Below are 23,421 nucleotides of genomic sequence, written 5' to 3' on the forward strand. Positions count from 1 at the left end.
AGGACGCATGTGTGGCATCGCTACGTACAACACATGCAGTGTACGTAGCGATGCTGCACATGCGCTGTACTTAGCGGTTTGCCGGCACCACCACTCCAGTGCCGTACGGACGGTGTCAGGGTCCATTGCCGCTACAGCCACAAGCATGGGATCCCGGCACTGTCCGTACAGCACTGGAGCGGTGCTGCCGACAAGCCACTCTACAGTGCATGTGTGGCGTCACTATGTACAGTGCATGTGTACGATGGCGCACATGTGCTGTACATAGTGGTTTGCCGCCGGTGCTGGGATCCTCTGCTTGTGGCTGCAGCCGCAAATGGAGGATCCTCCACATGCGGCTGCTGCAGCGCGATGGCTGCCTGCGCTGCTGCGAGCCCCCGTAGGGTGACTTCTTGTCACCCCTGCAGACGTGGAACCCGGGGAGCACGCCCCCCTGTTGTGACGCCACTGACCCAGACCCTGCAATCATCATCTGAGGAGCACAGGTTTGGAAAGTACATAGAGTGGTAGAGACCCGCAAGGATCCTTTAGTCTAACCTGCTGCAATGCAGGAATCTCAGCTAAAGCATCTGTGACAGATGGTCATCCAAACTGACCCCACCAAACTCATAACAATACCTTCACCTACATTCCTCTTAAAGACACAACATGCCACAGTATTTTTCCCATTATTTATTCTCGTTGTTATTTATTTCATAATATTTATACACCATTTGATTGTTTTAAAACACCCACACCCTCAAAGCAGTTTACAACTAGAATAACACAGTGCAATTATAAGTAAACAAAAACCCAACTCTTTTAAATCATACAAAATCAGAATAAACTAAAAACAGATCCTGGGTAGGCTTGCCTGAATAAAAACGTTTTTAGCAAGGGCCGAAAAGAACGCGCCTGCCTGAGGTCAAGAGGCGGGGAGTTCCAGAGGGTAATTGATGCGCACTAAAAGATCCTGCTCTTACAAATGCGAAACGAGCATTGTGTGGCATCTTGTAACAGTGCTAGCGCTGCAGATCGAAGACCGTTAAAGCTTATTTTGGAGAGTGCCTCATATAAACCCACAAATAAACAAATGCAGTCTCACACACGCACAAGCCAGCATCCAGCCGGCGGTTACGCAGGGGTCCCTGCAACCTCCTGGAGATCAAGATGGGAGTCTGCATATCTCTCCGGGCAGCAGCCATTGCACCCCCTGCCCAATCCGGGATGCCCAATTCTGCCCGTTCCTTCACCCGCCTTTTGCTCGCATGCTCCCCGCAGCTCCTCTCTCTCAAGCCCGGGACTGCGTCGAGGGGCCCTACACATCCTCTGGCCTTCCTGGAGCCAGCTGGCACGAAGCTGCGGTGGTGGTGGCATTTCCTTCCCACCCTTTCCTTTAGTTGCTGGGTGGGGGGTGAGTGGGGGAGGGTCCCTGGCGGCGGAGAGGACCCCACCTTTGCCTGCAGCAACCGCCGCCGTGGGAGAGGTAAGAAGAGACTCTCCCCGCGCCCCTCCCTCCCTCTGGCCCCCAGGAGGCTACAGGCTGGAGACTCCGCAACAGGCAGCTCCTCCCCCCGGCTCTCCCCCACCCCCAGAGGCCTCTAGGGCTGGAGGAAGGGGGCGCGCAGCAGCTTATTGCGGAGCTGGAGGTGCCATCGGGCGATTGCGCCGCAGCCTCGGGCCACGGGTTGGCCCCGTTTCCCTTCTCCCTTGCGCTGGTGCCGGGTGGTGGTGGCGCGCGATTTGTAAAGCGATCCTAGCACAGCCAGAGCCCGGGGTGCGTGGGGGTGTCTGTGTGGGGAAAAGGATCAGGCTGCAGGCTCCATTTTCCGGTTAGAGAGAAAGAGACCGCGGAGGGTTGCATTGCACGGAGAGAAAGAGTGCTGGAAAGATCAGTTTGTGGGGAGGAAGGGGGGGCGGTGAAGAGGAGGGCAAGAAAGCGGACCGTCGGTTCCCTTTCCTGCACGCCTCCCACCTACTCGCAAGGAGCAAGACCGGCGCGCCGACTGCGGCGCCGTGGTGCTGAACGGACAGCGACCGGCGGCCAGCCACGCCTTGCGCGAGCCGAGTTGCGGCGCCCGAGGCCGTCGCCAGGGGGCGCCGCTGCAGGATTTTGGCATTGTCTTTTTCTCTCTCTCCCCCCCCCCCTTTCACTCCGGTTTAAAACCCCTTCTAAACCGAGCCAGCAGCCCACCTCTCTCCCCCCCGCCCCCTACGCCCAGCCTCCACTCCGCTCCCTCGCTCCAGGCTGGCCGAGCAACGACCATCGCAGGAGGAGGAGCGCACGGCAGACAGCGGCAGCATCCATGGTCGCTTGCAGCGCTGACCCCCAGCTAGGAGGACCTGCTGGATGTCCCCAGACAGGCAGCATGCGCCCCGCGGCAGCCAGGCAGGCAGGCCGGGCAAGGACAGGTAAGACAGGGCAGCGGGAAGTGGGGGGCGTGCGTGGGGAATAGGCAGCCGTGCGCGCCCACCCGCTTATTCCTTGGGGCTTCCATTGCTGGGGAGGCGGAGAGGATTGCTGCATGCGTGTCTGAGGCAGCGGCAGGGCGTGGGGAAAGATTATTCCTAAATGATAAGAGGTTGTAATCTGGGTGGAAGGGATTGGGGACGCGCGGGAGAGGAGGAGGCAGAGGCAGCAGCAGCAGCAGCAGCAGCAGCAGCAGCAGCTATGAAGTCATCCTTCAATGCTGGCACCAGGGACCAGGATGCGTGAGCCCAAATATTAGACAAATCCACGAAGGACAGCAATAGTATTAGCCACCGTGGCTCCACGGCTGGAGGCAGCAGCGCTTCTGAACGTTGGTTGCTGGAAACCGCAGGGAGAGTTGCTCTTGTGTTCGAATCCCGTTTTTGGGTTTTCCAAAGGCCACTGTGGGAACAGGATGTTAGACTAGATGGGCCACTCTGGTGTTATTCCCTACGGTAACTGTGCAGGGTGGGGAAGAGGAAGGTCGGTTGTCCTAGAGCAGTCTTCCCCAACATTTGGAGAGCACCTCCATTGAAGAAGGCTGCCCTAGAGTGATTCGTTCAGTACGTTTCCCAGCACAATTCAAAGTGTTGGTGCTGATCTTTAAATCCCTAAACGGCCTCAGTCCTGTATACCTGATGGAGTGTCTCCACCCCCATCATCCAGCCAGGACACTGAGGTCCAGTGCTGAGGGCCTTCTGGCAGTTCCCTCACTGCGAGAAGCCAAGTTACAGGGAACCAGGCAGAGGGCCTCCTCGGTAGTGGCACCCGCCCTGTGGAACGCCCTCCCACTAGGTTTCAAAGGAAAAAACAACTACCAGACTCTCAGAAGGCATCTGAAGGCAGCCCTGATTAGGGAAGCTTTTAATGTTTGATGTATTATGGTATTTTAATACTTTGTTGGAAGCCTCCCAGAGTGGCTGGGGAAGCCTAGCCAGATGGGCAGAGTATAAATAATAAATTATTATTATAATAAATATTATTATGCCTGAGTAAAGGGTGTGTTCTGAGCATCCATACTATCCTCTCACAGCTTGGGTGGGTGTGAGAACGAAGTTGCTTTGTGCAGGCAGCCCGGCGCTGATTGTCATTTTACAACTCCTCTCTCGCTTCTCGTTTTCGGAGTGCACCAATGTGGGGCCCACATCCTGGTGCTGATCAGGATCACACCTGCTGCGCTGCAACCTCACCAGGGGAATCCCAGACTATTCCCTGCAGGGTTGAAAAGACACAGAAAATGTGCACGTGTGAGAGGGAGAGAGTAGGGAAATAAATGGCATGGTGCATAGCAGTGGGGGGGGGGTGTCATGCTGGGCAGCAGCCACGGCAACCCACAAAGGTGGGCAAAGTGGATGCACATGATGCAGTAAAATGAAGTTATGGCTTTGTCTCCTTCATTGACGGTCAATGGGTCTGACAGCCCAGTTCCTATGCATGCTTATTCAGAAGTCCCACTGGGTTTAGGTCCGACACCCCAAGAGTGTCCCCTGCCAGTAGAAAAAACAGGTTGTGGTGTGTGATTGGCCATGGTGTGTGCTTGTGTGGTGACCACAACAATATCCCCAATTTGCAAATGTGTCCAAAGTCAGCAATGCCTGCCAGCGGCTATTGGTTTGCTTGCTGCTGCTGCTGCTGATTACATTTATATCTCATTCATATCCAGGGAGCTAAAGGTGGCATGCATGGTTCTTTCTCGCCTCTATTTTACCCTCTCCACAACCCTGTGAGGTAGGTTAGGCTAAGAGACTGGGACTGGCCTAAGGTCACCCAATGTGCTTCCTGGCTGGGTAAGGATTTGAACCCTGGTCTCCCAGATCCTAGGGACGTGGGTGGCGCTGTGGGTTAAACCACAGAGCCTAGGACTTGCCGATCAGAAGGTTGGTGGTTTGAATCCCCGCGACGGGGTGAGCTCCCATTGCTCGGTCCCTGCTCCTGCCAACCTAGCAGTTCGAAAGCACGTCAAAGTGCAAGTAGATAAATAGGTACCACTCCGGCGGGAAGGTAAACGGTGTTTCCGTGCGCTGCTCTGGTTCGCCAGAAGCAACTTAATCATGCTGGCCACATGTCCCAGAAGCTGTACGCCAGCTCTCTTGGCCATTAAAGCGAGATGAGCGCCGCAACCCCAGAGTTGGCCACGACTGGACCTAACGGTCAGGGGTCCCTTTACCTTTACTTCCAGATCCTAGTCCGGCACTCTTACCACGAAGCCGCTTTGTGTAGAACTTTTGTGGATTAAAAGAAATTTTAAAATCCCAAGTGTGTGTGTAAGATTGGTGGACTCCTGCACACCTCCTTTTCTGCTGATCTTTACATTGTCTCTTCCGCTTGCAAGAGGTGTCTACTCAGCTGCACTTTCCCTGCAAGGAGGTGCCTCAGGCAGAGCTTTTGCCCTGCCAGCAGGCTGCAGCAAAGTCAGGATAACAGCCGCTTGATCACACAGGGTGCAGGCAAGATCAAGACCCACCTCATCAGGCTCAAGAGACACACTTAATTAACAAAAATTGCACACCACTTGATTGTAATCTGATTCCCTCCCTCTCTTCTTGTTTCCTTTCTCCTTCTGTGAGGAACTCCCATTTGGGGACTTCTCTGGCTTTTTTCTGACCCATGTAAGACCGGTCCGTAAAGTTAGCCTTGGTGTAGACTTGACGCTTTCATCCCCAAAAAAGGTTTCTGATTTGAGTTTTCATTGAAATGAGGCTGTATTTTAATGTTTTAATGTTGTATTTTAAACTTGTTTTTAAGTTGCATTTCAATCAATTTATTTTTATATCGGGTGTTAGCCACCCTGAGCCCAGTCTTGTCTTCTAAATGTCAGGTAGTTGTTTATCTCTTTGACATCTGGTGGGAGGGCATTCCACAGGGCAGGTGCCACTACCGAGAAGGCCCTCTGCCTGATTCCCTGTAGCTTTGCTTCTCGCAATGAGGGAACCACCAGAAGGCCCTCAGAGCTAGACCTCAGTGTCCGGGCTGAAAGATGGGGGTGGAGACGCTCCTTCAGATATACTGGACCGAGGCCGTTTAGGGCTTTAAAGGTCAGCACCAACACTTTGAATTGTGCTCAGAAACGTACTGGGAGCCAATGTAGGTCTTTCAAGACTGGTGCTATATGGTCTCGACAGCCGCTCCCAGTCACCAGTCTAGCTGCTGCGTTCTGGATTAGTTGTAGTTTCTGGGTCACCTTCAAAGGTAGCCCCATGTAGAGCGCATTGCAGTAGTCCAAGTGGGAGATGACCAGAGCATTCAGTGAATGAAGGCCAGGGTGCAAATGGTTCTCATTGATTCCTCCTCTCCGTCCTTCTGCCCCAGCAGCTGAAGTGCTGAGAGGGATGAGCAAGGCGACTGCATCCCAATGGCGTCCTCACAGCCCCTGGAACTGACAGTCTTGGGGAATGTACCTGGGCCCAGCCGGGGAGTCCCAGAAGGGGGACCTTCAGCACCACGGACAGCTCCTGGCTTGGGCATTGAGAACGCCTCTTACCAGGGGGAGGAAGAAGAGGAAGAGGAAGAGGCAGAAACTTCCTTCCGGAACCGTCAAGGCACAGGAAGCAGCCTCAGGGAGCAGACAGCACCCCCTAGGGGAGACCTCTCCCCACGGTCCGAGGATGGCCCTTTGCCGGACGCAGCAGGCAACTCAGTGGACTATGGCTTCATCTTGGCTTTAGTCTTCTTGGTCAGCGGGATTTTGCTGGTGATTGTCGCCTACAGCATCCCGCGGGAGGCGCGAGTCGACCCGGATTCTGTGTCCGCCCGGGAGATGGAGAGGCTGGAGATGTATTATGCCCACCTGGGCTCCCACCTGGACAAGTGCATCATTGCAGGGTTGGGGCTCTTGACTTTGGGCGGGATGCTGCTCTCCACCCTCCTGATGGTCTCCATCTACAAAGGGGAGCTCTACCGGAGGAGGTCGTTCCCGGCTTCCAGGGCTCCCCGGAAGACTTACGGGTCTATAAACCTGAGGATGAGGCAGCTGAATGGAGAAGGGGGGCAGACGTTGGTCGAGAACGAGGTCATTCAGATGACCGAAGTCACAAACACCAGCCAGAGCTGCTGACGTTTCTTCGTAGGTGATGTAAGTTGAACTAGATGAAGGGTCCTCTTCCAACACTACAAATCTTTGATTCTATTCTACAAGTTAAAAGCACTGAGCTCAGAGGAGGATTTGCTGGGGGGTTGGGGGAGGGGAAAGGTTCGACATTCATATTTAAGTATAGCTTTGCACCTCAGTGGGGGAACAGTAGAGGAAATGTCGCCTCTTGTTTAAATGCCTCCTTCACTTACACACGAAAGGATGAGGACGGACTTTAGGAAGCTAAATGTTGCTTTATATTTTGGCAACTTAAGAAAAGATTTCCAAGAAAACTCGTGGTCTCCCTCTGAAATTGTTCTGTGCTACGTACTGCACCACTGCTGTGGTTAAAAAAAACCCACAACTTTTTTTTATTGAAAAAACTGTTGCACAACCAAATCGCCTATGCTGAAGACACAGAGCCAAAGCCACATTTCAGAGGCCCTCTTTGGAATTCTTTGTATACTACCAAGCACAGTTTAAGGCCTGTACTTTTGGGCTGGGTTCCTTCGTTCCACTCCTCTTTGCAGCAAACACTCTTAGCAATAGTTCCATCTGGAAGACGTGTGCAACCGTCGCCGCTCCCAGCAAAAGTTCAGAACACGCTCAACCGCTCCATGGTTTGTATGGGTTTTCTGGAGCTCCCAAGACCTTGCTGCAACTTTCGCACTTGCAACATGCTTGGTCTGTCGAAGCCACACCTTCACGCGCAGCCACACAGCCTGACTCACAAACACACCGCCTTGCCACACCAGCAAACCCTATTTCCCTGGCCTCGCTGGGAAAAGGACACCATGTCCAAACTGTTTCGGAGTTGTTCGTGGAAAGCGGGAAGGGAGCAGCGCTTTCAAAGAACCTTCCGCGGTTCTGCTAACTCGTCAATGGGTTGGCCCGCCAAGTCGCCTGCCTCGGATGCAGGGAGGCACTCGCTGCAGTCGGGAGATACAATTACGTCTCGAATGCAAAGCATGAAACATTAATGAAGGCCGGCATGTGGGCAATGCAAATGAAAATGTGTCAGCAGGAAGTTTAAAAATGGATATCGCTCAGAAAGGTGACCTCTAAAAGGTACAACTGCCGGTAAATCCCCCCTCCTAATATTTTTTTAAAGTGCCACTCTCAGCTAAATATAAAATGTGCAGCCACAGCCCAGGAAATGTGTATCACTCAGTACTGAGATCATGAGAAACTGAGGAAAAGCGTTGTTTTGAAAGCCGCACCATCACTTCCCCTTCAAATCTGTCCATTCGTTGCCCCCAGAAATTCCTATAATTGCTTATAACTGGAAGCAGGAGGAAAAAAGGTACCGTATTTTTCGCTCTATAAGACGCACCAGACCACAAGACACAGCTAGTTTTTGGAGGAGGAAAACAAGAAAAAAAATATTCTGAATCTCAGAAGCCAGAACAGCAAGAGAAAGCAGCGATCCCTCTTGCTGTTCTGGCTTCTGGGATAGCTGCGCAGCCTGCATTCGCTCCATAAGACGCACACACATTTCCCCTTACTTTTTAGGAGGGAAAAAGTGAGTCTTATAGAGCAAAAAATACGGTATTTGTTTTAAAACTGGGAATATAAGAAAAGGCCTCTAAGCAGGAGTTAAACTAGCCAAGGGTTGAATCTACAAGCACAGCAGCAGAAGATGGGAGGGTGGACTGTACCACACATGGTGGGGATTGTTCACGTTTTTGGAATAGTCACTCGTTTTAAAAAGAGTCATTGCAGAGAGAAAATAAGCACATCGGAGAGATAGGCTGCAGCCCAGCCAACTCCGTTTTGTGCTTGTCTTTAAAAATCACACACAACTCTCTCACACACTTACTCAGAAATGTGGTTCTCCAGCTTCATCCTGAACAGGTACAGTCTGTTTCGCCTTCTCAGGACTGTACCATCTCTCCCTACTGCATGAAGCCCTAGAGATGCAAATGATTTTTAATTTTTTTAAGAAAAAGAAATCTCAGGAAAATTATTCCCTCTTGTGCTTGCTTGCAAAAATTTGCAGCAGTCTAGTTTGATTCTCCTTGTCCAAGCGCTGTTATTTCTTCTCCTGATGGTTTCCTAATCTGAATTTCTTCATGACGCTTCTATCTAATGTCCGGCTCAATTGAATTTTAATATTCAAAATTTGATTATTTTTTTAATTGAACCTTTTCATATATCCCCCCCCCCCAAAGCGAGAATTTAAAACTAGTACAGAATGGTGTTTCTAGATCCAGCACTGGCAGAGTCCGGATGCTTTGAGGAAGTTGCTTGTGTGCGGATCACAAGGCATTTAGCTACCCCTTTCCTGCCCTCTCCATTCAGAAATCCAGGATGCAGATCAAAGCAAAGAGCAGAGGAGAAGGAGGCCGTGGTCTCTCTCTCTCTCTCTCTCTCTCTCTCCCTCTCTCCCTCTCTCTCTATATAACTAATTTTTAACATATCATTTTCAGCAATCATTTAACACAATTTCATACCTTATACAATTTTTTTTTTACTTCCGTCAATCACATCTGAAAATTTTCCAATCTTTTCCACTTAATTTACATCTCTTAATTTCACCATTACTTTTAATTATCATAACTAACAACTCTCTGCATAATCTTCCTTGCAATATTTCTTATATTCCTCCTTACAAAACTAGTGTAATCTGTTGATTACAATAGCTTTTCAAATAGTTCACATATTTATTCCAGTCCTCTGAAAATCTCTGGTCTGGCAGGTTTCGAATACTTCCTGTCATCTTATCTAATTCTGAGGCCGTGGTCTTTCTCTCTCAGTGTCTGACTCCTGCTCGTCGGGCTGCATGATCTAAGACGATTCCCTCCAGCTGGGGCACTAATGGATTGGGAACTAATGGCACCATGAAATTACACCAGTACGTGGATTCCCTGGTGTCAGGAGTGGTCACCCACTTCCCTTCAGAAATAATATCTATTTAGTATCACAATTATAGCCCACCTTTCCCCGAAGAGTAGCCCAAGGTGGCGTACTTCTCCTCCTGCCTTGTTTTGTTTTTTTTAATCCTCACAACAACCCTTTGAGGTAGGCTAGGCTGAGAAACAGTCACTGGCCAAAGAGATGCCGAGAACTGAACCCAGGACCTTCTGAATAGAGCATCGCTACAGCCCATCCCCAACGAAGGCTAAGGCTCTAATACAGGCAAAGGCAAACTTCGGCCCTCCAGTTGTTTGGGACTACAATTCCCATCACCCCTGACCACCGGTCCTGTTAGCTAGGGATGATGGGAATTGTAGTCCCAAACATCTGGAGGCTGGAGTTTGCCTATGCCTGCTCTAATAATAGATAGCAATTGTAGTCTAAACTGTCTGAAAGGAACCTCATTGGAGAGGGCTGCTGTACTTCAGAGTCGGCACACGCCTAGCATTGCACACTAAGAGCTTTAGGGATCATGCTTGTATGTGAATCGATTCAGTTTATGCCACGGGCCAGTTTTGACGGCTGGGCACTAAACCAGCTAAGCCTGCCTTCTCCAGCCGGCTGCCATTTGGATATTGTGCCTCCAATATCAGCCGTATCCTACAATGTTCACCCAAAAGGTTTGCTTTTGCACACTGACCTGGTGGATATCTGCCTGTGTTTTGGCCGAAAGGGCTGCAGCTCGGAGGTAGAGCAGCTGCCTGGCATGCAGAAGGAAGGGCTCCATCTCCGACATCTGCAGGTAGGGCTGGGAGAAACAACCTGATTGACACCCTGGAGAGTAGCTGCTGGTCAGTGTAGACAATACTGGGCTAGATAGACCAGTGCTCTGACTCAGTATAATGCAGTTTCCTATGTCTTTAAATTAATCTTGGAGAACAGCATTGGATCATAGAACTCTCGAGTTGGAAGGGACCCTGAGGATCATTTAGTCCAACCCCCAGCATTGCAGGAATATGCAGCTGTCCCAAAAGGGAATCAAACTACCATATTTTTCCTCTATAACACGCACCCGACCATAACACGCACATAGTTTTTAGAGGAGGAAAACAAGAAAAAAAATATTCTAAACGAAACAGCGGATGTATGATTTTTGTGGTTCATGCTGTGGCCACAGACATGTGATCTGACAGTGAGTTTGGGGTAGCCCAATGCAAAAATCCTGAGGATCCATGTGGATCCATGCTTTGTAACCACGTTTTTGCACCACTGCGGCCCCAGGCAACAGTGGGTGCGTGATTTTTTTGGTGCAAGCTGTAGCCATGGACATGGTATGTGATCTGATGGTGAATTTGGGGTGACCCAGTGCAAAAATCCTGAGGATCCATGTGGATCCGTGCTTTGTAACCACGTTTAAAGTGGGGAGGGAAGGAAAAGCACTCAAGGGACAAAGGACACACGTGGGGTGGGTGGAGAAGGATGCTGCTAATAATGCAGAAGAGGGGTATAAGAGGAGAAGGCTCCTCTCCTCTCCCGCTTTGCTCCTTTAAAGCAAGCAGGCTCTCTGTCCCTCTCTCCTCCCCACTCAGTGGCTCTTCTCCCTCTTTGCTGTTTCAAAGCGAGCCACGGAGGAGGGAAGGAAGGGGAACTATGGATCCTCTGCTCACGACTTCAGCAGACCCCCCCCCCCCCGCCATCCATACGCATTCCCTCCATAACACGCACAGACATTTCCCCTTACTTTCTAGGAGGAAAAAAGTGAGTGCTATGGTGCAAAAAATACGGTAAGTAATGGGGCCTTGTTTAAATGTATTGATACTGCCAGCAGAGTCGTATGAGCCGCTCTTTGATAGAAATCGCAGCACCTGCCTTGTTCCTTTTGGAATAATAATCCAAGCTGGATTAAAAGACACCCCTCCCCCCCGCTATGTCCCTGGCACGCCTGCCAGGCCGCCATCCATCAGGTCACCGCCGAAGAGCAAACTCGCTGAGCGAACATCAATTGCTTTCGCTCTCAATAAGATTAAATGCCCTTTAAGAGCGATCAGCCCGTTAAAGAGATTAAATCTGCAGAAGGCCCCGGTTTATTGGCGAAGGAGACAGGCTCGGATTTGCATTATAAAGTAAAGGCTGTTTCTCATGAGGCTTTAATGGAATTATGCGGGCACCGTCTTGCTCCTGCGCCGTTCCTTAAGGAGACCCTGGAAAATTCTCCTAAGGGGTGGACACTGGAACAGAAGAAGCTGCTTTAGGCTGAATCAGGCTGCTGATCTGTCGAGCTCAGGAAACACCAGTGGTTCCTCAACTGGGAAGGGGGTGGGGAATCACTGCTCCTTGGCTCCGTAAACTCATCTTCAGTGCCTCCTACCCTATAAAAGGCAATTATTCAGAATGGCAGTTTGCACGACCCACTAAAAATGATAGAAATGGTCAAGGCTGGAGTCAGATGCAGGTCAGCACAAAGGAACAGTCAGGTGTCCATCAAGTTACCGTATTTTTTGCACCATAACACTCACTTTTTTCCTCCTAAAAAGTAAGGGGAAATGTCTGTGAGTGTTGTGGATGGAATGCCTACGGGTGGCATGCCTACGGATTTTCCTCCTCTAAAAACTACGTGCGTGTTATGGTCGGGTGCGTGTTATAGAGCGAAAAATACGGTACCATATTTTTTGCTCCATAAGACACACTTTTTTCTTCCTAAAAAGTAAGGGGAAATGTCTGTGCGTCTTATGGAGCGAATGCGTGGTCCCTGGAGCTGAACTGCGCAGGGGCAAAAAGCAGATAATGCTTTTTTTTTTTTTTGAAAGAGGGAAGAGGGTGTTGAAACAAAGCCGCTGATTGGCAAGCGATCGGGGAGGGAGATAAGGGATGCTAGCAATAAAGGAGGATGCCTGGGAGGGGGGAGGTAAAGAGCAAACTTGCAAGGAGAGGAGACAGGAAGACTAAAGCAATGAGGAGAGAAATTAGAAGAAAAGGAGGAGCAAAAAACTGCTCCACCTAAGGAAAAGACACTAAGGCAAACAAGAGGGAAGGGAGTGTTGAAAGGAAGCAGCTGATCGGCAAGCGATCGGGGAGAGAGAAAAAGGGACGCCACAATGGCACAAAAACGTGGTTACAAAGCAGGGATCCACATGGATCCTCAGGATTTTTGCATTGGGCTACCCCAAACTCACCGTCAAATCACATGTCTGTGGCCACAGCATGAACCACAAAAATCATACATCCACCGTTTCATTCAGAATATTTTTTTTCTTGTTTTCCTCCTCTACAAACTAGGTGAGTCTTATGGAGCGCAATTGCAGGCAACTCTGCAACATTTTACAGCAGGTCTTGCCCCTATGGAGCAGTGGCCAGGACTTAAGGTCCCTGCTCCCAGCCCTTCTAAGGCTCCCCCCCTCATGGATGTTTCCCCAGCAGTCTCAAACTGTGTCTGCCCACCTCTGCTCTGCTGTCCTCAATACTCTGCTTGTTCTTGGAGGCCAGAGGGGAGAGGAGCTGGTTGCAGCAGGCGAGGGAGACTCCCTGGGTTCTTCAGCAGCCTCTTGACTGCCCTGCTTCAGCCTCAGAGTCTGAACTGCTCTCTGTCACCGGCTCTCCCTGCTCACTAAACCCTATTGCTCCTTCAGTATCTGGAACACCACCCCAATCTTCCCCCTCTGACCTCTCCTCAACATCGCACCGCCAATCCCTGGGCTCTGAGCCTTCTTCCTCTGGGGGTTTCCCTTGGAGGTGGGGTTCCCTGGCAAAGCGCCCCCAACCACTCCTTGTCCCCAAGCCAGTCCCCGACATCAAATTCAAGCAGTAACGATTAATTGCATATTTATTCAGAATCCAACTAAAGCCATTTGGTTTGATTGATTCAACAAAACTTGATTCCGTGATGCCAACTTTTCAGAGCCTGGGGGTCATTTATACCTCCATCATCCTAGCCTGCTTCCCCCATCCCTCTTAGCGCCCCACCGTGGCAATCCCATTGACCCCCACTGGTCTACACTGATTATCAGCAGCTCTCAAACATTTTCAGCAGGAAGTCTCTCCTAATCCTACCTGGAGATGCTGGCGATTGAATTTGGGACCGTCTTGAATTTGGGGGGGATTCTCTCCGTAGCCAAAGCAGAAAGATTCTGCTTCAATGCAAAATGAGAAATCTGCAAGCTGCATTAATAATAATAATAATAATAATAATAATAATAATAAAAATAAATTTTTTTTATTTATACCCCTCCCTTCCTGGTTCAGAAAACCGGGCTCAGGGCAGCTAACAACAAATTTAAAACACCAATTGATGCAACAAAAAACAGCATAAAATACAGTATAAAACGTGAATAACGATAAATTCAGAATTCAAAAATCAATTTAGGGGGGAAATCCATCCAATAAACATTTGATGATCACCAGGGCTAGCTGGCTAAATTAGTCCTATTTGGGCCAGCGAGGAGACCAGGGGAGAATTAGCTGTGGGATCCCAGAGAGGATAATCTTCCTAAAAGGGGGAAGGGGAGGGAAGGAAGGAGAACAAAAGATCAGGGCAGGTTCAAATTGAAAGCCAGGCGGAATAGTTCTGTCTTACAGGCCCTGCGGAAGGAGGTTAAATCCTGCAGGGCCCTGGTCTCATGGGACAGAGCATTCCACCAGGTCGGAGCCATCACTGAGAAGGCCCTGGCCCTGGTGGAGGAAAATCTGATTTCCTTTGGGCCTCTAAACTATGATTATTCATGGACCTTAAGGTCCTCTGCGGGGCATACCAGGAGAGGTGGTCCCATAAATACGAGGGCCCTAAGCCATAAAGGGCTTTAATAATAATAAAAAAAAATAATAATAAATTTTATTTATATCCCACCCTCCCCAGCCAAAGCCGGGCTCAGGGCGGCTAACAACACTAAAATAAAAAAAATCCTTCCAGTAGCACCTTAAAGACCAACTAAGTTAGTTCTTGGTATGAGCTTTCGTGCAGTAGCGTAGCGTGGGGGGTGCAGGGGGGCGGCCGCACCGGGCGCAACATCTGGGGGTTAGGGTTAGGGGGCGCAAATCCACGGGTTAGGGGGCGCAAATTACTTGCCTTGCCCCGGGTGCTGACAACCCACGCTACGCCACTGCTTTCGTGTGCATGCACACTTCTTCAGATACCCAGATGCATGCACACGAAAGCTCATACCAAGAACTAACTTAGTTGGTCTTTAAGGTGCTACTGGAAGGAATTTTTTTATTTTGACTATGGCAGACCAACACGGCTACCTATCTGTAACTGGAAACACTAAAATAGTGCAACATTATAAGAACATTATAAAAATTAATCAAAATCAAAATTGATGGCAACCATAAACTAAAGTTTTGTAAAGATTGCCAAAGGAGGGAGTCAGGCTGCGCCGTGACCAAAGGCCTGGTGGAACAGCTCTGTCTTGCAGGCCCTGCGGAAAGATGTCAAGTCCCGCAGGGCCCTAGTCTCTTGTGACAGAGTGTTCCACCAGATTGGAGCCGCAGCCGAAAAAGCCCTGGCTCTAGTTGAGGCCAGCCTAACCTCTCTGTGGCCTGGGACCTTCAAGATGTTTTTATTTGAAGACCGTAAGTTTCTCTGTGGGGCATACCAGGAGAGGCAGTCCCGTAGGTACGAGGGTCCTAGGCCGTATGGGGGTTTGAAGGTTAAAACCAGCACCTTAAACCTGATCCTGTACTCCACCGGGAGCCAGTGCAGCTGGTATAGCACCGGGTGAATGTGATCTCGCAGCGAAGACCCCATAAGGAGTCTCGCTGCGGCATTCTGCACCCGCTGGGGTTTCTGGGACAGATCTCAAGGCAGCCTGCACTGGAGAACGTTCCAGAGGGTATCTGTGCACATGGCTGCATGACAGGAGTTTTAAACTCTGTTCATCACACAAGCATGTCCATCACTGGATTGCCCTTGATTGGCCGCACCTGGGGTAGTCAATGTAGTGTCCTGTAGATGCAGCCAGATTATGTAACTCCCCAATCCCAGACTCTGGCTGATGCTGATGGGAATTCCCTTAGGTCAAGAGAGCAGACTGCAGGAGAGAGTGGCAAGTTAGGAAGGGGTGAAAAACCAGTACACATTTCAAGGGGGACTTGCCCAAATCCCCCTTTCCAAAGCAAGATGCGAACCCAAACTCAGACATCCGGCAAAACTCGCACTGCTCTGAACTTTGCACTTCTCCAGCCAAGTACCGTATTTTTTTGCTCTATAAGACTCACTTTTCCCCTCCTAAAAAGTAAGGGGAAATGTGTGTGCGTCTTATGGAGCGAATGCAGGCTGTGCAGCTATCCCAGAAGCCAGAACAGCAAGAGGGATTGCTGCTTTCACTGCGCAGCGATCCCTCTTGCTGTTCTGGCTTCTGAGATTCAGAATATTTTTTTCCTTGTTTTCCTCCTCCAAAAACTAGGTGCATCTTGTGGTCTGGTGCGTCTTATAGAGTGAAAAATATGGTAACTTGATGAAAAATGCACATATTAGGGGCAATCGGTTTGCAAATAGAAAGAGAGAGGAGAAATTGCTTGTTGAAAATGCGTGTAGCAGAAGAGACCGGGCAGGTTTTGCCACACTAAGACCTGGGTCCCTAAGGAATGGTTTCGCCCCCCTGCAAAATATTGCACTTGGGATTAGGGTTGCTGCAGGGGGTTGAACTAGATCAGCCTTTCTCAACCTGCGGGTCCCCAGATGTTGTTGAACCACAACTCCCATCACCTCTAGCTAGCAAGGCCAGAGCTCAGGGATGATGGGAGTTGTAGTCCAACAACATCTGGGGACCCACAGCTTGAGAACCGCTGAGTCCTGGGTGATTGTGAGGTTCGCAAAGCCCTCCTAATTTTCCAAAGGGGACGGAGGCAGGGGTGGTGGCGATTGTGCTGTGCCCCTGGAAATAAAGTGGGCTTAATGCTAGAGACGGCAAGCTTAAATGATTGTAGAGTTAGAGATAGATAGATGATAGATAGATAGATATCAGAGCATGAGAGAATCCGGGGTGGGATGGGGAGGATATTGAGTACCAGACAGCACGGGAATGTGCCTGTATAAAGCATCATATATGGGGACATGGGGACGCGGGTGGCACTGTGGGTTAAACCACAGAGCCTAGGACTTGCCGATCAGAAGGTTGGCGGTTCAAATCCCCGCGACGGGGTGAGCACCCGTTGCTCGGTCCCTGCTCCTGCCAACCTAGCAGTTCGAAAGCACCTCAAAGTGCAAGTAGATAAATAGGTACCGCTCCGGCGGGAAGGTAAACGGCATTTCCGTGCGCTGCTCTTGTTCGCCAGAAGCGGCTTAGTCCTGCTGGCCACATGACCCGGAAGCTGTACGCCGGCTCCCTCGGCCAGTAAAGCGAGATGAGCGCCACAACCCCAGAGTCGGCCACGACTGGACCTAATGGTCAAGGTCCCTTTACCTTTTTATGGGGACATGAGAAGAATTCATACTGTGGGAGAAGTGGGCGTCAAGACCACCGGGGAAGGTGGTGGACCCTCTTTCATTGTAGGTTTTTAAAGCAGAGGTTGGGTGTTCACCTGCCAGGGATTCTTTAGCTTTAATTCCTGTGGTGCAGGGGGTTGGAATAGATGACCCATGGGGGTCCCTTGCAGCTCTACGAGTCTGTGATTCTGTGACAGTGAAGAGATGTCAAAGACAAGAGCCTTTGCCCTGTGTCTTCAGTAGCTGGGAAGAATGGGGAGATTTTTTTTTTGCAGAGTGTGACATAACATCCCTTTCAAATGCAATTATTAAAGATAAAGGCGCTTGCAGGTAGGTGGGTGGGAGGCAGCAAAATAGGCATTTCTGCAACTTCCATAAATGAATGTGCAGGGAAGAGATGACAGAGGCTTTCTAAATTATGAGACACCGTCTCACATACTACTAGAAAGCCTTGGGGGGGGGGTCATCTGGTGAATTGACCTCGATGAGATTTGACCTGGATGGACAGAAGGATCTGTTCCTTTCACTGATTCCAAGTAATGACTTTATGGCATCTGCAGGAGTTGACTTAGATGGCTTTTTAGAAACGAGTTGTCAGAGCACAGCTCAGCTCTTTGCCATAATTGCTCAATGGAGCCTCCTTGTACAGAGCTAGTCTACCCCTGAAAATTAGATTCTGTGAACCAATAGCAGGAGGTGGTTTTTACACCCTGGTGTTCTATGTTTGAGCTGGCCACTGTTGGAAACAAAATGCTGAACTTCTCTCTGCCCTGGCAGGGCTGCTCTTTAATAATAATAATAATAATAATAATAATAATAGTAGTAGTAAATTTTGTTTATACCCCGCCCTCCCCATCCAGAGCCGGGTTCAGGGCGGCTAACAACAGTAAAATTACAATAAAAACATAATGGGGGGGGGACCAATTTAAAATACAGGTTAAAATGCAATTTAAAATGCAGCCTCGTTTTAAAAGTAGCCCATAGATCAAAACCGTAAGGGGAGGGAAACAGAAGGGTCAGTCTGAGTCCAAATCAAAGGCCAGGCGGAACAGCTCTGTCTTGCAGACCCTGCAGAAAGATGTCAAGTCCCGCTAGGGTTGATGGTCCAAAACATCTAGAGCAGTGGTGGCCAAACTTGGCCCTCCGGCTGTTTTTGGACTACAACTCTCACCACCCCTAGCTAACAGGACCAGTGGACAGGGGTGATGGGAATTGTAGTCCCAAAACAGCTGGAGGGCCAAGTTTGGCCACCACTGATCTAGAAAATACCTGGCTGTGGTCTCGTGAAACAGGGCTAACAGGCAAAGTAGGGACGTGGGTGATGGCGCTGTGGTCTAAACCACGGAGCCTCTTGGGCTTGCCAATTGGAAGGTTGGCGGTTCAGATCCCTGTGACAGAGTTTGCTTCCGTTGCTCTGTCCCAGCTCCTGCCAACCTAGCAGTTCTAAAGCACACCAGCGCAAGTAGATAAATAGGTAGCGCTCCGGCGGGAAGGTAAACGGTGTTTCCATGCGCTCTGGCTTCCATCATGGTGTTCCAGTGTGCCAGAAGCGGTTTAGTCATGCTGGCCACATGACCCGGAAAGCTGTCTGTGGACAAACGCTGGCTCCCTCGGCCTGGAAGCAAGATGAGCGCCGCAGCCCCATAGTCACCTTTGACCGGACTCAACTGTCCAGGGATCCTTTACCTTTTACCTTTAACAGGCAAAATTTGCTAGTCAAACAGAACGTAGCCTTCACCCTTGACCCTGGCTCCTTGCCCTGAGATTTTAAGAACTTCAGAACGTAATAAAAGCCTGCTGGATCTGGCCAATAACCTATCTAGTACAGCATCCTGTTCTCACAATGGCCAGCCAGATGCCTGTGGAAAACCAACAAGCACGACCTGAGATCAAGAGCGTTCTCCCCTCCCATAACCCTCTCATCCCTGAATTCCTCTAATCCTCTTCGAAAGCCATCCAAATTTTGTTGGCTATCACTGCCTCCCAAGGGAGCGAGTTCTATAGTTTAACTAAGTGCTGCGTGAAGAAGGGCTTTCAAAAATCTGACCTGAACCTTCCAAACATTCTGAATCTTGCTCCTTCCACACGAAGTTCTGAAAAGGAAGCTAAGCCCCTAAAACTTCAGGAGACCTGTCAACCAGCCCTATACCTGCACAGAAGAGCATCTTCACTCAGAGACAAGTTCACCTCTAGGGACAAGTGGGAAAGATGCTATGAGGAACATCCACCAGGAGATGGTCAGAGATAGATAAATTTATTACGGTCAGAGACCAGCTTATAAAACACACTTGGGGGCACAACCCCAGAAGGAAAGCAAACATTTAAAACAATGTACAACAATAAGTTTAAAATTTATAAATGTGATAAGCGTATAGACACTTAAGACTTTAAGATAAGCTACCGCAGAGAGATGACCCATGAGTCACCCATGGAAACGAGTTTGGGGATTTTCTTAACAAACTAGTTTGGGTCGGGGGATGGTCTGCGCCTACACAGAATCTGGCGACCATCCGGGTCGTCTTATGGTCTTTGCCTAACAGGAAAAGGTCAATTCTTTGCTTTTCCAGGAGGTCAGCGAGCCTCACCAGCAGGGGATCAATGGTCTCACTACGTGCCTCTTCATAAAAGGGACATCTAAAGAACAAGAGCTCTGGGCTTCCTATCTCCCCCAATGAACAGGCGCAAAGTCTCTGAGCATATGGGACTTTTTTAAAGGATCCTTCCAGGACCGGCGAGGGCAGAGCCGAGCTTCTGGTGATGGTCAGAGATGACCAAGAGCTGTTCTCTACTGGATAGCAGAGCCACATCCCTCTCCTCCTCTTTCTCCTCCCTTGGCCTCGCTGACTTCACGGCTGGCAGCAGCTCCTCACCAGCGTTGACCTAAAAATGTCTCTGGCCTTGGCATGAGCTTGATCAGCTGGCCGTATGACTCTTTGCAGGATGCAACCCTGGCGAACTGTCCAGCTAACCCGAGCTGGAAGCTGGAACCTGTGCATTGTGGTTGGAGCAGGGCCAACACTAGTATGAGGTTTCCTGAGGCAGCCGCCTCAAACGGCACTCTGGGAGAGATGGCAGAATTGGATCCGAGTGGCGCATCTGCTTCCCTTCCTGCTCCCTCCTCCTCCCTGGTGTAGTCTATTCACACGTGCACATCCCTTTTTATCCTCCATTCAGGTAAGGGTGGTGGCGGCTGTGAGATGAGCACCCTTCAGCCACTGGTTGGTTGGTTGGCATCCGTCTGTCTTGGGAGACACTGGAAGAATGAAGTCAAACCATTGGGCAGTTGCAGCACCTGCTGTGGCTGCAGAGACCGATGAGGGAGAGACACCTCTCTGCGCTCCTCCCAGCGGTCATTCCTTCTCTGGTCACTGCTGTGGACGCACAGCAAGACAGTCTGTCTCCAGGCACTGCGGTCTCCTGCAAGCGATTCCCACCCGGCGGGTTTGCAGACATCTTTTGGACACAGAATTGGCCTGGCGCTCTCCAATCACCACAGTACCTTCTCTCCACCCAAAGGCATATTTCAGTCCATCAGAGAGACTCAAGTCATCTGCAAAGTAGGAGGTGCATTTAGCTCTGACAGAGAGGCATAGAGGGTGGCGTCCCTATCCCTATATCTAACTACACTTCCCAGGGGGGACATCATTTTCTGGTTTGCCTTGGGCAGCAAAATGTATTGGGCCGGCCCTTGGTTGTTGCACACAAAGGGATCACAAGGAAGGGCGCAGGGTTTCCTGGGGGCCACCACGGTCAAGGCCTTAGTGTAAAGAGGAGGCCCTGACATTGAGATGCTTCTTAGTGACGAGGCCAGTCTGTGTATCTGGAGCAGGGAGGTTGTGACGCTTATGACGCTGCCATCTCCTGAGTCGGACCCTTGGTCTGCCCAGCTCAGCATCGCCTACACCAGCAGCCCAACCTTTTTAGACCCATCCCCACAGCTTCCTCTGGTCCGTGCTCAGATTGCAGTTGTCATCTGAGCAGCACTGACCACAACAAGCCTCTAACCGAACCTAAAATTACGAGCTGTGCCTTGCACCTTCAACTAACACTCAAAGGGGAAGGAGAGGGCTAAGCTGGGGAGATGACGAAGCAGGTCTCTGGAACAGGTCTTCTTTTTGTAAAATTAAGGCTCAGCACTCATAAAATGCAACTACTGGTCTTCATCAGTAAAAACGGCGCCTTTGCTATATAACTCAGCTAGCCTTCCCCAAGTCAGTTTGTACTCCTCTCCCCATCAGATTATGCTTAGCAGGGCTTCAATTCAGTGGGCAAGATCTCGGACCCCGGGGAACTGATCGGAACACAATATGACCGAAATATGGGTCAAGCGAAAGACCTAAGAGAGGGAATAGGGATCCTGTGGCTCTCTGGATCTTTCTGCGCTCAAGTTCCCATCATCCCTGAGCATTGGCCGTGCTGGCTGATGGGAGTTGAAGTTTGGAGAGCCACCCCAGGAAAGCTCTTGGTAGCAACCAAATCGCTTCCACTTTCCGTACCACGCCTGACACTTAGGTGGAGCTGTTGCAAAAAGGGACAGTACTAATGCGACCAGCAGTCGTTCTTTGTTCATTCAGCCAAGCGAAGAGCAGAAGAGGCCCTCTCTAGTAGGGATATCCACCAAGTGGCCTTAATTTCGACCAGACCAGTGGTCCACCTAGCCAAGCATCGTCTATCGCCAAATTTCACATCTCCTCTGGGTCTTTGAGGACCACCTCTCCTAGGCTTCTTCCCCCAGATGGAGAAGCCAGGGTCTGAGTCTTGGACCTCAAAGGAGATGCTCTGCCACTGAGTTATAGGGACTCTCCCTTACTAGCCAGGTAGCTGTGGGGCATTAGCCAAAGGGCCACCAGCCCCTCCTGCCTTACAGACCCCAAACCCTGACCTCCCCAAGGAGGGAGGCTGAAACAGCTTCTGTGGCTCTAGGTCAGCCTTCCAGAGGTTTCGGGCTTCAACTCCCACCATCGCTAGGGAACACAGCTGTACAATGATGGGGCTAACAGTAGCGAGGCCCTGCTGGATGGATCCGATGGAAGTTGTAGCCCAAAACCTGGGCAGGAAACAGGGTTGGCGGAGGCTGCGCTAGAGATTTAAAGGGACAGAGGGTCTTTTTTTTGCCAACTCCGGGGAACAAAACTGCAGTTCTGTGTTTCCACCGTTCGTAGTCACAGTCAGCAACACCCAATAGGTGACTGAGGGTGTTTTAAGAAATGTTCCCCCCCAATGATGTATTTGTCTATATTTCTTCCCCCATCCCCCACTGTGTTCCTCCATCAAATTAAAAGTTGATCCTGTAATACTTGACATCTCTCTGCCGTTCTTTCAGAGGGCCCCTGGGGTCACACGCTGCTCATGGCGTTTTCGGAACTGGTGGACGGAAAACACACAAGTACCCAAAGGTGGAGGTTGGGGGAGGGGAACATACCTGCCTGAAGTGAGCCAGGTAGCTACACCAAAAACCGATGTTCTCTGGGCCACCCATTCCCAGTTCTTTGGTCAAAATATCGCTACAAAGCTCGCTGCCAAAAGCAGTCATAGTAACGCTTTGGTAAATTAATCCTGGTAAAGGGTTATCTTCACGATCATTTAATAAGAAGGGCTTATATTTAAAGGGACACTTGCTGTTCTTTGCAGCTACTTCGTTTCCGGTGTGTTGCTGCTACAGAAGAAGAAATCAGCAACGACCGACTTGAGTCTGCAACTAAGTGTTGCAGCGCAGTGTGCTTCTGTCCAGAGCTTCAGCCACTTCATTCCTCTCTCACTTGTACAGTAGTCCATGGTCCGTGAGCGAAATCCTGTGTGCTTAATCCCAGTTGCATTAAATTCTTTAGTTCCCCCACTGACCAGAAACACTCTCTTTCTGATTCACGCCAACAAGCTATTTCTCTGCATTTTTCCTGGGACAAAAGTGACCCACCCAGACAGAAAGATGGTTTTTTCCTACCCTTTATACATAGATCTGTGTTCCTGTTCCAGCTTGCACCTCTCAACATCCTATTGAGTTACTTTGAGACTACTTGCAGGACTTCCTTCTGCAGTTTCTTTCTTTGTTTACAGTTGCTCACATCTTGGGAGTTAACTAGTCTGCCAGCTGCACTTCTCTTATGTGCTAGTGGGGTAGTTCTCACAGGGAGAACTTGAATGAGTATTGGTGTTGAGATGACCCTCCCTTCCATGGTTGATACAGTCATACCTCAGGTTACAGCCACTTCAGGTGGCGTTTTTTCGGGCTGCGGACTGCCGAAACCCGGAAGTACAGTGGTGCCTCGCAAGACGAAAAGAATCCGTTCCGTGATTCTCTTCGTCTAGCGGTTTTTTTGTCTTGCGAAGCAAGCCCATTGACGGATTAGAGGATTAGCGCTATTAGCGGCTTTCAGCGGCTTATCAGCTTATCGGATCAGCTGATAAGCGGCTTAGAAAAAGGGGGGGGGGAGGAAAAACCCCCCGCAGGAACTCGCAAGACATTTTCGTCTTGCGAAGCAAGCCCATAGGAGATTCGTTTTGCGAAGCATCTCCAAAACGGAAAACTCTTTCGGCTAGCGAGTTTTCCGTCTTGCGAGGCATTCGTCTTGCGGGGCACCACTGTACCGGAACATGTTATTTCCGGGTTTAGGCAGCCGCGCGTGCGCAGAA

General features: G+C 50.1%; 1 protein-coding gene and 1 long non-coding RNA gene across 7 annotated transcripts in view; both read left to right on the top strand.

The window, feature by feature from the left end:
* Positions 1-22,090, top strand: part of LOC310708921 — a 51,017-nt gene extending 28,927 nt beyond the window's left edge. Inside the window, exon 2 of the long non-coding RNA XR_014527214.1 lies at positions 16,759-22,090. This is a non-coding gene — a long non-coding RNA (uncharacterized lncRNA). The remainder of the gene's footprint in view (positions 1-16,758) is intronic.
* On the top strand, positions 1,389-22,090 carry TMEM74B (transmembrane protein 74B). Of its 6 annotated transcripts, none has more exons than XR_014527174.1 (3): positions 2,113-2,391; positions 5,768-7,598; positions 19,359-22,090. XR_014527174.1 is itself a non-coding variant. In XM_083507728.1 (2 exons), exon 2 carries the CDS (start codon positions 5,802-5,804, stop codon positions 6,501-6,503), a length of 702 nt encoding a protein of 233 aa, XP_083363854.1. In that variant the 5' UTR covers positions 1,389-1,465; positions 5,759-5,801; the 3' UTR covers positions 6,504-9,106. The 6 variants fall into 6 exon arrangements, 4 of the variants coding, with proteins under 4 accessions (XP_083363854.1, XP_083363855.1, XP_083363853.1 ...); XR_014527175.1 differs by having other exon boundaries at positions 5,768-7,586; XM_083507728.1 differs by lacking the exons at positions 2,113-2,391; positions 19,359-22,090 and adding an exon at positions 1,389-1,465 and having other exon boundaries at positions 5,759-9,106.
* Positions 22,091-23,421: the final 1,331 nt, after the last annotated feature.

Source organism: Podarcis liolepis, assembly GCF_965112155.1.
Source record: "Podarcis liolepis genome assembly, chromosome: 6".
In the NCBI taxonomy this organism is placed as follows: Eukaryota; Metazoa; Chordata; class Lepidosauria; order Squamata; family Lacertidae; genus Podarcis; species Podarcis liolepis.

Coding starts and splice junctions, on each gene's coding strand:
- TMEM74B (XM_083507727.1), top strand. CDS start 2,330: ATGTCCCCAGACAGGCAGCATGCGCCCCGCGGCAGCCAGGCAGGCAGG. Junction 2,392..5,767: donor GGCAGGCCGGGCAAGGACAG/GTAAGACAGGGC, acceptor CAGCAGCTGAAG/TGCTGAGAGGGATGAGCAAG.